The sequence below is a fragment of the Onychomys torridus genome, chromosome 2 (assembly GCF_903995425.1).
Source record: "Onychomys torridus chromosome 2, mOncTor1.1, whole genome shotgun sequence".
In the NCBI taxonomy this organism is placed as follows: Eukaryota; Metazoa; Chordata; class Mammalia; order Rodentia; family Cricetidae; genus Onychomys; species Onychomys torridus.
In genome coordinates, this window is record NC_050444.1 from 147361895 (window position 1) to 147374673 (window position 12779).

The window sequence follows — 12779 nt, forward strand, 5'->3', positions numbered from 1 at the left end:
CGTCAGTACCCTGCCTGGTGTGAAGTGCAGCTCAGTGGATAATACGCTGACAGTTCTTCATCAAACAGCCAAGCCACAGATCGACAGGTCCTTTGCTGACCTGTCATTACCGAGTTGAGTGAAGGGTTTAAACTTATATGTTGAGGTCTTGTGTGTTTCGATGTTTAACAGGGGCAGGAAGCCAGCCCTTCCTCTGGGGGGAGGGGTGGGGAGACTATTTTTGAGGTATTCATAGAAAGCATGGAACACACATGGGCAAAATGCAAGAATTCCTCAGGATCCATGGGGCAGGAGAGATGGCTCAGCAGTCAAGAGCATGTACTGCTCTTTCAGGGCCTGAGTTCCAGATCCCCATTAGGATGGCTTGAAACTGTCTAACTCCAGTTCCAGGGAATCCAAGCCCTCTTGTGGTCTCCATAGGCACTGTGCACGTGTGGTGTATATAAAGTACAAGATCCAGAGGGAACATGTCAGTGTGTCTCAACATCCCTCTGTGAGAACAGGAATTTCCCAGACCTTGCCAAGCTGTCAATGTGTGCAGCCCAGGCAATGGGCAACTTTGTATTTTCTGATCATTAGGAAATTCCCCAATTTCCAATTGTCTTCCTGCCAAGGAAAGGAACTTTTTTTTTTTTTTTTTTTCTTCTGAGACAGGATCTCTCTGTGTAGCCCTGGCTGTCCTGGAACTCACTCTGTAGACCAGGCTGGCCTCAAATTCAAAGATCCACCTGCCTCTGCCTCCTGAGTGCTGGGATTAAAGGCGTGTGCTGCCACCACCACCACCGCCCGGCAGCCTGACAGGGTTAAGATTAAGTGATACAGGTGCAAGGGTGGGTATATTTCAATGACATATGTGAGGGCTCTGAGTTCGATCCCTGGCCTCGGAGTAAAGGAAGGCGGAAACCAGTGGTAAAGCACTTGTCTCGAGAGTGGGGCCCTGGGGGGACTCTCACCTCAAAGGGAGGGACATACACCTTAGGGCCAGCCTCCGGGGTCAGCATTTGTCCCTGCTGGTGTCATTACAGCATACGAGGAAACCAGAGCAATTCTCAAGGGCTCCTCAAATGACTTGTGCTCCAAGCGGGTGGGCTAAGCTGTCTCTAGCCTGCTTCCTGTCCCTACCAAAGTCCTCAAGGGGATGAAGAGCAGAAGAGCATGAGCTTCGACTGGATTGTAGGTTTATTAGAAAGGCCTTGGACAGATGAACCCTGAGTTACCAGCTGAGGAGGAAATGAAAAGGCCCCCGTCCCCCCGTGGCCCACTCCCCGGGCTCCTGTGAACTCTGTCCAGTGACAGACAGGAAGTCTGCCAAAAAGTGCTCTCTGCCTCCTCTCCACGGGGCCGTCCGCCCCGCCTGCAGGGGCCCACTGTGGATGGGCAATGTGGATGCTGGTGCCTGGACCAAGAGCTTGACAGGGTGGTGTTCTTGGCTTTAGCAGAAAGTCGTTCTGGAACCCCAGAACAGAAGGGAGCCGGCTGGGGACCAAGCTCTGCTGAATAGCCAGTGGGTGACTCTGAGGCAACAAGGGGCTGCTTTGGAGGCATGTGCAGATGGCTCCAAGGCCAACAGAGGGGTGCTTAGGGAGGGCCCCAAAGCTGATCAAGTGAGTCTTGGCCACTCAGTCTCCATGTGACTCGCTGCTCCTCCTGGGACTGCAAAGGCCAGAAAGGCAAATGGATCTTGTAAAAATCCATGGTAAATGATGCCGTTTTTTTTTTTTTCCTTCCTTAAAAAATAGTTTGTACAGTGAGTGGATTTCACACAATGGAGCCCGAGCCCAGAAGAGCCCGTCCTGGGGAAGAAGGCACTTCACACCCTAACTTGGGTGATCTGGGCTGGCTGCTCCCCAGGCCCTTTAGGACTCCGCTTCACTTGGTCCTGTGACTCAGGCCTGCTCCCTCTGGGAGAGACTCTGCCTCCAAGGAGTTTGTCCATACTGTGGTTCACAGGGTGGTGGACGGCAGCTTCCTCACCCGCCGCTGGGCCAGGATAGATGACTCAATTGGCTTCAGCTGGGGGGTGGGTTTGGAGCTATTGAGCGCAGAATACGTAGCTGCCATGGCTCCCTAAGAGAGAGGGTAGGAGATCAAACCATGAGGGACGGGACAGACAAAACACACACCGCAGGGTCTGGCCCACCCCTCCCAGGGTCCCCCAGCCCATCCAGCCCACTGTTCCCAGCCTTGGTGGTGCTTCATGGCCACTGGCTTTCCCTGGGACCCGAGAATACAATGACACTGTGGCATGTGAGTCTGGGACTCCCTTGGGGGCAGGCTATGTCTATCTGGTTTTGGCACAGACACAGAACAGTCTGGCTCCACCACTGAAGCAACCCCGCCCCCGGCCATTCAGCAGCCCCAGGCATTCCACAGCCACCTTCACAAGCTGCAGGTCTTGGTGGGACAGTTGGCTCTGAGGAAGCTTGTCTTTCTGTGTGATCCACGGGTGCTGCAGGACCTGCTTGGCTGTGAGGCGCTGGTGGGGGTCCACGTGCAGCATCTTGGATACCAGGTCCTGGAGGCACAGTGGGCAAGGGGGTGATGGCTGCTGCACGGAGGCAGCTGTGTCCCACTGAGTGCCTCACGGACGGCCGATGACCGGGAGGCAATTGTGTCCAGCCATCTCTGGCCTAGGCCCTTACAGAAGCCCCTGCAGTCCACTCTTCAGACAATCAAAGCCTTCCCCTAACAACAGCTCAAGCGTCTTTTCTTTCCATCTCTGCTACTCAGGAATTTGGGGGGACATCTTTTCCCTTCTCTTTCTCTTTCAGAAAGCCATGTGAAAAGGTGGGAATTGCCTAAAGCCTTGGGGATCAAGGAGACACAGATTCAAATTGGACTCTTCCTGGGGTGAGGATGTAGCTGAGAGGTTGAGAGTTTGCCTGGCATGTACGAGGTGCTGGGTTCCATCCCCCAGTACGATGAAGAACGAAAACAAAGAGAAAAATCCATGAAAAACATGCCAGGTATTTAATCCCAGCACTTGGGAGGCAGAGCCAGGGGGATCAAGAGTTCAAAATCAGCCTCAGCTACATAGGCTTGTGGGCCAGAGAGGGTTGGGAGAGACTGTCTTCAGTGGAAAAAAAAATCAAAGCACACAAGCTCAGTGCTTAGCGCTTTCCCCGAAACCTGGAGTTCAGTTCCCAGCACTCTTGTTAGGAGGCTCACAAGGGATGCAGCCCCAGCTCCAGGGAGCCCTGGGCCTTCTGGCCTCTGTGGGCACCTGTACTCACATGCACATTCCAGCACACATACACATAATTAAAAATAAAGACTCGGGGTGGCGGTGCACACCTTTGAACCCAGTAGTGGGGAGGCAGATCTGGATGAAAAACCAGCCTGGTCTACAGACCTAGTTGTAGTATAGACTAGACTATATACAGTGAGACCAAACCAAACCAAACCCTGAAACAAAACCTTAGACAAATAAAAACCCTAAACTTGGTTTCTATTTCTATTTAAGATCTCCTATTCACCAGCTTGACTGTCCTGGACAGTTACTTAACTCTGAGCCTCAGTTTCCCTCTGAGAATCAGAGCTAACAAGACCCGCCTCAAACGCTGGTGTAGGCGGTGCTGTTTGTGAAAGGTCCAACCCGATGCTCCACAGAGGTTCTTGGTGACTAGAAACTTCCCTAGACTAGACCCATTCCCGACGGTGCAACGTCTTACTCAGCCTTGATGGAAGGAGGAGGGGCTAGTCCGTCCCCAACATGGTGTGCCAGCCTGTGTTGACTACCCAAGGAGGCCTTCCCCTCTATGAGGAGGGGATGGGAGTATGTGTGTGTGTGGGGGAAGCAGGAGAAGAGGAGGGAGGGGAACAGGGGGTTGCTTTGTAAAGAGAAAGAAAACAATTTTTTTTTAATACAAAGTTATATAAAATAAAATAAAAAGAAAAAATAAAAAGGAACTTCCCAATGCTGAAAGTTGAAGTGTAGCCTCCTCTGGGAAGGCATTCCACAGGGCATGGACAGGTGCCCACATGCCTTGCCATAGAGACCAGTCTCAGTGTGCAGGCCTGTACTGTCTACCACACCAACTTTCCACAGAGAGGGACAGGAGTTACGCAGCCCTCTGCATCCCTTCGGCCCCAGAACATGGAAGGACCAGTGAAGCTATCCAGGCAAACGGGGAAGGTTGTACATCTAGGGATCTTCTACCTGGGGCAAGACTGCAGCGGGATTTGTGGAACATTCCACTTAGGGGAAAGAGTCTGCAGGAAACCTGTCCGTGAACTGCTAATGGTAGCAGCCTGGCCCTGTCCTCCAGGCCTCGCAGACTCACCTTGGCCATCTCGGAGACCGTGTTCCAGTTTCCCCCACTGAGGGTGAACTTCCCACTGCCGATCCGGGTGAGGATCTCCTCTGGTGTGTCGCTGGGCCCGTTGGCAAATGGAGTGTATCTAGAGAAGTCCCCGAACCCAGCTTTAGCCTCTGGCCTCCATCCTGGCACAGGGGGAGGTTAGGAGGTTGGCAGCTCTCAGAGGCAGGACCACAGGCCCAGACTCCACACTCACCCTGCCAGCATGGTGTACAGCAGGACCCCCAAGCTCCAAATGTCACAGCCTTCATCATAGCCTTGACGTTTCAGCACCTGGCAGGAGGAAGGTAGGAGGGAAGTGGTTAGGTCAGGGGCATTTGGAAAGGACCAGTTCCCAGAAAGGTGGGAAGCAGCCGTGGCCATGGGCCATAGGTCTCTCCTTGATACCTGGGTCAAGATCATAACATGACCACTTCCGTTCTAGAAGGGGCCTCTGAGAGCAGACACGCGAGCTCCTGTCGCCTCTACTTACCTCAGGTGCCACGAAGTTGGCTGTGTAGCAAGGCGTCATGAGAAGTCCGTTCTCAGCCCGCAGCTGCTTGGCAAAGCCGAAGTCGCAGATGCGCAGGCACTCGGGGTTCCCGGACTCGTCCACATACAGTATGTTACTGGGTTTGAGGTCTCTGTGGACGACCTAGGGGCCGAGGGCTGGGTCAGCACAGGGTGCAGGAGGTACCAGTGACCCATGCCAACTGTCAGAACTGGCAAAGTCACGCACACAGGAAAAGGGCCAGACCCCGAGAGGGAGGGAAATGTTGAAATGGGGGCCCTACGTGGGTATTGCCTGAAAAGAAAATTGTGTGGTGGTGTGCCAGAGCGCACATCTTGAGGGAGTCTGTTCTCTCGCTCCACCCTGTGGGTCCTGGGGATCACACTCAGGCTGACAGCCTTGGCAGTAGGCACCTTCACAAGCTGGACCACCTTACCAGCTTGGTATTGCCTTCTGCAATCTCCGTGAGGACCCTGTGGCCCTCCCTAATGTCCCCCTCCTCTCTCCTCGTCACCTACTCTCTTCTAGGGCAGCCCCTCCTTCCTACAGTATGGGTCCTTTTCCCTTTTCCTCTTCCTTTTTAAAGTTTGCTATCCCTGCACTTCTCCACCATTTCACCAACAACGTGCGGGCTCTGCCCAGGCGCTCTCTGTCTCTCCCCTGTCAGGATCCTGTCCCCAACACCGTCACCAGCCTTGAGACTCTGCTGCTCCCACAGTGAGTCCCTTAAACGTAAGTCAAGGGGTCAGCGAGAAGGCTGAGTGGGGAAAAGCGCTCACAGGTGAGCCCAACGCCCCAGTGTGATCAGCAGAATCCACTTGGTGGGAGCAGAGAACCTCCTCCCATAAGTCGTCCTCTGATTGCCACATGCATGTGTCACAGCATGAGTGCATGCACGCATGCATGCTTGTGCACGTACACATGTACACACACAGACACACACACACACTATAATAAAAATGTAAAGAAAAAAATGGAGGACTAGGTATGTAGCACCCTGCAGAAGGATCAGAAGTTCAAGTTCATCCTTGACTACACAGTAGGTTAGAGGCCGACCTTCGATACAGTCCTTGTAAACGACCAACCGCCCAACCAACAAAAGCAGGGCTAGACAGATGGCTCGGCAGTAAGAACCCTGGATGAGCCAGGTGGCGGCGGCGGCGCACGCCTTTAATCCCAGCGCTTGGGAGGTAGAGACAGGCGGGTCTCCACAATCACAATCTCACTGGGGCTACTCACCACACCTCAGTATATAGGCAGGTGACATTTTACAAGGGGAAACTGAGACCCTGAGAGAAGAACTGACTTGAAGAAACAAGGGCAGAACTTGAACTCAGCCCTGACCATGGTTGCAGGATCTTTTCAGTTTAGTGGAGCACAAAGAATACTTTGGGGGAACAGGGAGAGGGAAGTTTGTGATCTTACCCTGCCCTAGCAACATAAAGAAATGAGTAAGTCTGACAGGGACTGTGCCTCACCATGGCTGGAACAGAAAGGGTGGGGGGCACGTCTTGGGAAAGCTCCATAGTTATCTACCAGCCGCCAGGTGTGTACATTATCACAGAAAGTCACAGCAGGCTGGGTAGGCATGAGAGAAGCCAGACAGAGTGGGAAACACAGAAATCCCACAAAGCACTGCTCCTGGGGTCTAGGTGACAGTCACCATGTAGCTACTCAGGCCCAATGTTTTCCTTCCTTCCTTCCTTCCTTCCTTCCTTCCTTCCTTCCCTTTCCTTTCCTTTCCTTTCCTTTCCTTTCCTTCTTTTTCTCTCCTTCCTTCCTTTCTTTTTTTTCTGAGATAAGTTTTCTCTATGTAGCCCAGGCTGTCCTGGAACTCACTCTGTAGACCAGGCTGGCCTTAAACTCACAGAGAACTACCTGCCTCTGCCTCCTGGGATTGAGTGCTGAGATTAAAGGTGTGCGCCACCACTGCCCTGGTGTGATTTTGTTTTGTGAGACAAGGTCTTGTTATGTAGCCCAGGCTGGCCTGCCTGTAGCTCATTACATAGCATCCCAGCCTGTCCTCAGATTCATGATTCTCTTGCCTCAGACTCCTGAGTGCTGTAGTTACAAGCATGTGCCACCACCTGTGGCCCCCCCAACCCCCAGTACTATGCATGGAACTCTGGGCCTCTAGCACACTAGGCAAGCACTCTACCACTGAACCAAAGCCCTTAGGGGGACTGTTAACCAGTATTAACTTGCAAATGAAACAGGAAAAGGAAATATTTACTCTCTGATCTGACATATTTTATCATTAGTCTGCTTATATTGGCCATTTAAGAAACCAAAGTCACTTCAAACATGACCATTAAAAACACACGTGGTAACCAAACCAAAGCTTTGTTTATAAGGTAAAGTCCCCTGTAAAAGAATTCTGTGCCTCTGAGATGGCTCAGTCGGTAAAGACACTTGCAGCCAAGTCTGATGACCTGAGTTCGATCCCTACATGTTGAAAGGGGAGAACTGACCCCACAGGTTGTCCTACATGCACTGTGGCACACACACTCCCACACATAATAATTAAGCGAACAAACGTGAAAGAATTCTCGTAGGAAGTTATATGTAACCAAACACTGCCATGTTTAAGTCTAGCAAAATAACTGATCCAAAGACTCTGACAGGATAAGTTTGTAAGACCAGGGTGTTCCCAATGAGGGCATGGGGTTGCTACCACCTGGCTTGGGTAACCAGGGGAGGCTGTGTCTGTGGATGCTACACAGGATCAAGTACATGTCACACTGAGAGGACAAGGGATCTTGATCCTCCACCCCCATTTCACTGTTTTGTAGCAGAATGCCTAACTCAACCCATAGCGACCAAAGGGTCCTGAAAAAGAAGAGCCAGTGCTTAAGTACAAACGGGAGCCCAGCTGCTCTACGTGACTAGCTCAGGTCCTGTGATTGGCCCCTAGCTATGAGTAGAGGAGATCCTGAGCCTGTGGACCCGTGCAGACACCATGACCCCTACGTCCAACCCAGTCACTAAAACATGGAACTGGATGCCAATGGTTGGACATGATCACAATACGCCCACTTTCTAGAGTCTTCCTCTACAGATATAGTTCATTAAGGACAAAGAAAACGGGAATGCCCTGAAGGCCAGTGGCCTGTAATAGTTAAATATTCTTGCTGGGTGTTAGTACTCATGTCTATAACCCCAGCCCTGAGTAGGATGAGGCAGGTTGATCTCTGAGTTCTAGGCCAGCCTGGCAAGGTTGATTAGTAAATTCAGGTTCAGCCTGGGCTATATAGCAAGTTTCAGGCTAGCCTAGGTTATATTATAAGATCTTGTCTCAAAAATAATAAACAAAAGCAGGGCAAGGTGGCGCACATCTTTGATCCCAGTGCTAAGGAAGCAGAGGTAGATGGATCTCTGAGTTCAAGGGCAGCTTGATTTAAAGAGGACAGCCAGGGCTACATAGAGAAACCCTGTCTTAAAATACAAACTAACGTGGCTGGAGAGATGGCTCAGAGGTTAAGAGCACTGACTGCTCTTCCAGAGGACCCAGGTTTGATCCCCAGCACCCACACGGGAGCTCACAACTGTCTGTGATTCTAGCTCCACAGGATCTAATGCCCTCTTCTGGCCTCTGCAGGCACTGGGGAATGCATGTGGCACACAGACATGCTTGTAGGCAAAACATCCACACATATAAAATATACACAAATTAACAACAATAACAAAGGCAGGCCAAGCAAGCCACAAATCAGTGAGCAGTGTTTCTCAGGGTCTCTGCCTCAGCCCAGCCTTGACGTCCCTCAGTGTTGGACCACGACCTGGGAAGTATAAACTCAAATAAATCTTTTCCTCCCCAAGTGGCTTTTGGTCATAATCACAGCAACAGAAAGCTAAACAGGACCCTATGTAAACCCGGGGACCAGAGTTCCGATCTTTGGCACCCATGTAAACGCTGGGCAGATATGGCAGGGTGCTTGTAATTGCAATGCTTAGAAGTGGAGACAGGGACCCTGAAGTAAGTTATTTGGCTAGTCAGCACAATCCTGGATCAGTGAGAGACCCTACATCAATACATACAGTGCAGTGTGACCTCTGACCTCCACATTCAGGCACATATGTGTATGCATACCTGCCCACATACAATGCGATCTCACACACACATATACATGTGAGGTGATGTGGCACACACCCTAGGCTGTCTGCCAACTTGTGATGATCCTCTTCCCTTGGCCTCTTAAGTGCTGGGATTACAGGTGGATTGCCGTGTTTGACTTAGTGTTCTTTATTTTTCCTCTTTGGAGACAAGGTCTAGACAGGTAGACCAGGCTGGTCTCAAAGTCACAGAGATCCACCCAAGTGCTGGGACTAAAGGCGCGTGACCCCAGGCTGACTATATCCCTAACCCCCTCAGTGCCTGATCAGAAGCACACCAACACATCACATCACCCAGAGAGAACTCACAACCATGAGGAACTTTACCCTCCCACTTGATTTATTCACCCGGGCCAACAGCAATCAACAAAGAAGGCCCTCTTTCTTAGCATCTGGGCCACCCTCTCCCCCTGAGAAGCCTCAGAGCTCCCCACAGGGACCCTGCACCTTCCAAACACAATCTACTCCTCCCTCCAATTTCCAGCCTCCACTGTCCCGGGCTGTGGGAACCCAGGAAAACGACCTTACACTCTGAGCCTCAGACTTCTGACCTGCCAGGGGCCAGTGACAACATCTAATTCAGGACTTTATGGAGACCGGATTGGAATAACAAAGGAAACTGTCCCTTAAGTTAAACCTTAGCATGGCGTAGGGCACACAGTAGGTCCTGGACCAGTCCCTGAGTCTGGCTTCATCTCTTCTTCCTCTTAGACTAACCCACCAACCCATCCCTAGTCTCCTCTGACTGGAGACTGCCACTCCTGAGGCAGGTCCGCTCTCTGCCCACATCATGACTAATGGAGACTTACCCCCTGGGAATGCAAGTATTCCACAGTCTTGCTGATGGTATGCAGGACGAAGCTGGCCTCCCGCTCCGAGAAGAACTTCTGCCGGAGGATCTTATCCAGCAGTTCCCCACCTCTCATCAGCTCTGTCACCAGATACACGTGTTTGCCATCATCATACACCTGCCAGAGACCTCGCCATCAGGCTGGGACCCTCTCAACTACCAGCTCTCGCGACAAGAAACCCTTAGGGCTGGGTTGCTGGGCCTCCACCCTTCTGGGCTGCCATCCCGCTGGAAGTGGGCGCTGGCCTCATCCCTGATGGTTCAAGAGGGCTCAGAGAATGCCCGAGTCTGCAGGGGAGGGCTCAGGGACCCCTACCTTTTCTCATGAGCTCTGGGAAGAGGCCCTGAAGTCAAAAACAAGGACCCTCCCCACTCACATCTTTCAGGGTGATGATGTTGGGGTGCTGTCCATACCGCAGAAGAATCTCAATTTCCTCTGAGGGATCGCGTTTGCTCTTGTCGATGACCTGAAGAGAGGGGGAACACATGTCAGGGGCCTAGACCCCCGTGGTCCAATTCTCTCCGCCATGAAGCCCATATTACAGGGCCAGGCAGAATCAGCACATGCCGTCGTAATCCACAGACCCTCCCATCAAAGCGCCACAGGAGCTGGCCTCACCCCCAACCCGGCAGCCTTAGTCAGGACATGGTTGGGAAGCCGACCTTGACTGCATACTCCATGTTGGTGGCCTTGTGGACACAGCGCTTACACACGGAGTAGGAGCCCACGCCGATTGTCTCCTTTACCACGTAGCCATCACTGAAAACTAAGTTCTTCCCGTGGAGTTGCTGTCCAAGACAAGAGATAGCTTGACCCCAGCTGCTACGGTCCAGGGGTCATCCCTAACATCATGCCTTGGCTCAGTGAAGATGGCTTGGAGAAAGGAGAGTCACAGGGCCTGAGTGTTATCTGTGTGACCTCAGTCAAGAACCTGCCCCTTTGTGAGCCTCAGTTTCTATTCTCTGCAATGGGCACACTCACTATAGTGTAGTCACGGGGTAGCCCAAGGGGACATGGGGGTGGGGGACATGACAATACAGGACACAGTAAGTTGCGACAGACTAGGAGAGCCAGACACTGATAGTTTATGGTTTTAGAAGTCTGGGCAGACCTAAGCTGGGGAAAAAAAAAGCAACTCTATGTTAGGTCTGCCATTTAATACAACTTTGAGTAAGGGGCCTCTGCTTCTTGGGGTATATGGGTCTATACCACATGTCTCAAGGTTGGTATATACATAAAAAATGTATATTGAGCCAGGCGGCAGCGTCGCAAGCCTTTAATCCCAGTACTTGGGAGGCAGAGGCAGGTGGATCTCTGTGAGTTTGAGGCCAGCCTCATCTACAGAACAAGATCCAGGGCAGGGACCAAGATCCAGGTTGAGAAACCCTATCTCAAAAAACCAAAAAAGAAAAAGAAAAAGATTTATTTATGTATATAATGCATATGGGTATTTTGTCTGCACACTAAAAGAGGTATCAGATATCATGGGATTACAGTTATGGACGGCTGTGAGCCACCCTGTGGTTGCTGGGAATTGAACTCAGGACCTCTAGAAGAGCAACTGGTGCTCTTAACCAATGAGCCATCCCTCCAGCCCGTGTTTCAACATACATTATGGGCAACCCTGGCTTATGCCTGCTAGCCTCACATCTAGTCTGGCTTAATGTTTGTCCTGGATTAGGACATCCCAATTTAGGTAAGAAATTACTTAGTGGGCAGGGCATGGTGGCACATGCCTTCAATTCTAGCATTCCAGAGGAAGAGGCCTTTGGATCTCTGTGAGTTCAAGGCCATCTTGGTCTACAATAAAGAGTTCCAGGGCAAAGTATTTAACCTATTTAGAAACTCTGTCTCAAACAAACAAAGGAATCACATGGTGATCCCAACTTCACACATCAGCTCTGGAAAGCCTTATGGCCCTGCAGAGGAAGGTTCTATCATTACCCTAGTTGCAGATGAGAAAACTGAGGCCCAAGGGCCAGTGTCTCCTCTAGAGTCTGGTCACCTTGCAAGCTTTAAGCCCAGGCCATGAGCTCTGATGTCTACATTATTGCTTCTCAGCTGTACACTTTCCATGGAGCAGTCTATAGACAGAGGGGCAAGTGTGAGCACACAAGGTCCCTGCCACCTGTTCTTATCAGGGACACCTGAGCCACTCCCCCATCCCACCCTCAGGGCAATCTCTGGCATTCCTCCTAAGAAGTTTCCATCTCTGTTTCTGGCGGATAACAAGGGCCACAGGTGTCAATGACTGTGTTTCACTAACAGGTTTACACAAGAAGACAGTGAAGATCCAGGAGTCTGGAGGTTGTCTGGATCCCAGAGAAGTCTGACCTGTCCTGCTCCAGAGCCTGTGTTCTAGGCTCTTATGTTTCTGGATAGAAAAGGGCAACTGGGGTGCTGTCCCCCACCTCCCTCACCTGGACCACCGAGTGCAGGGGGGCCTGAGTGGTCCAGGACTTGCCATCATCCTCCATCAGGCCAGTGGCCACGAAGCTGAATCCACGGAACAGCTGATGGGCACCAGCACTCGGGGGGATGCCTGGAGAGTCTGTCGAGGAGAGGAGGGGACACGCGGGTGAGGGGGTGCTCTCGATCCCAAGGCAGTCCAGCAAAGGGAGCCTACAGGGATCCCTAGCAGGCAGCCATGCCACCATGCCAGGCCTTTGCCTATCTGCTCACATGTGAGACTCAGTGGTATAGTACTTGCCTAGAATGTACGATGTCCTGGGTTTGATTCCCAGACCACAAAAGAAATACAAACATATATTAGGTCTTAAAGAACTCTGGGACAATTTTCAGTACCTGTGGGTCCGCCCCCCCCAGCATCCTTTAGTACTGTGGGTCCGCCCCCCCAGCATCCTTTAGTACCTGTGGGTCCGCCCCCCCAGCATCCTTTAGTACCTGTGGGTCCCCCCCCAGCATCCTTTAGTACCTGTGGGTCCCCCCCAGCATCCTTTAGTACTGTGGGTCCGCCCCCCCCAGCATCCTTTAGTACCTGTGGGT

At 51.7% G+C, this 12779-nt stretch overlaps 1 protein-coding gene across 3 annotated transcripts in view; it reads right to left on the bottom strand.

Moving 5' to 3' along the window:
- Nucleotides 1–1161: 1161 nt before the first annotated feature.
- Rps6ka1 (ribosomal protein S6 kinase A1) overlaps nucleotides 1162–12779 on the bottom strand; it is a 38365-nt gene continuing 26747 nt past the window's right edge. For all 3 annotated transcript variants that reach the window (XM_036178003.1, XM_036178004.1, XM_036178005.1), the window contains 9 exons: nucleotides 12194–12324; nucleotides 10436–10561; nucleotides 10150–10239; nucleotides 9732–9890; nucleotides 4792–4953; nucleotides 4516–4592; nucleotides 4284–4401; nucleotides 2378–2515; nucleotides 1162–2067 (listed from right to left, as the gene is read on the bottom strand). In XM_036178003.1, the coding sequence (XP_036033896.1) occupies nucleotides 1945–2067; nucleotides 2378–2515; nucleotides 4284–4401; nucleotides 4516–4592; nucleotides 4792–4953; nucleotides 9732–9890; nucleotides 10150–10239; nucleotides 10436–10561; nucleotides 12194–12324 (1124 nt within the window). In that variant the 3' untranslated portion in view covers nucleotides 1162–1944. The remainder of the gene's footprint in view (nucleotides 2068–2377; nucleotides 2516–4283; nucleotides 4402–4515; nucleotides 4593–4791; nucleotides 4954–9731; nucleotides 9891–10149; nucleotides 10240–10435; nucleotides 10562–12193; nucleotides 12325–12779) is intronic.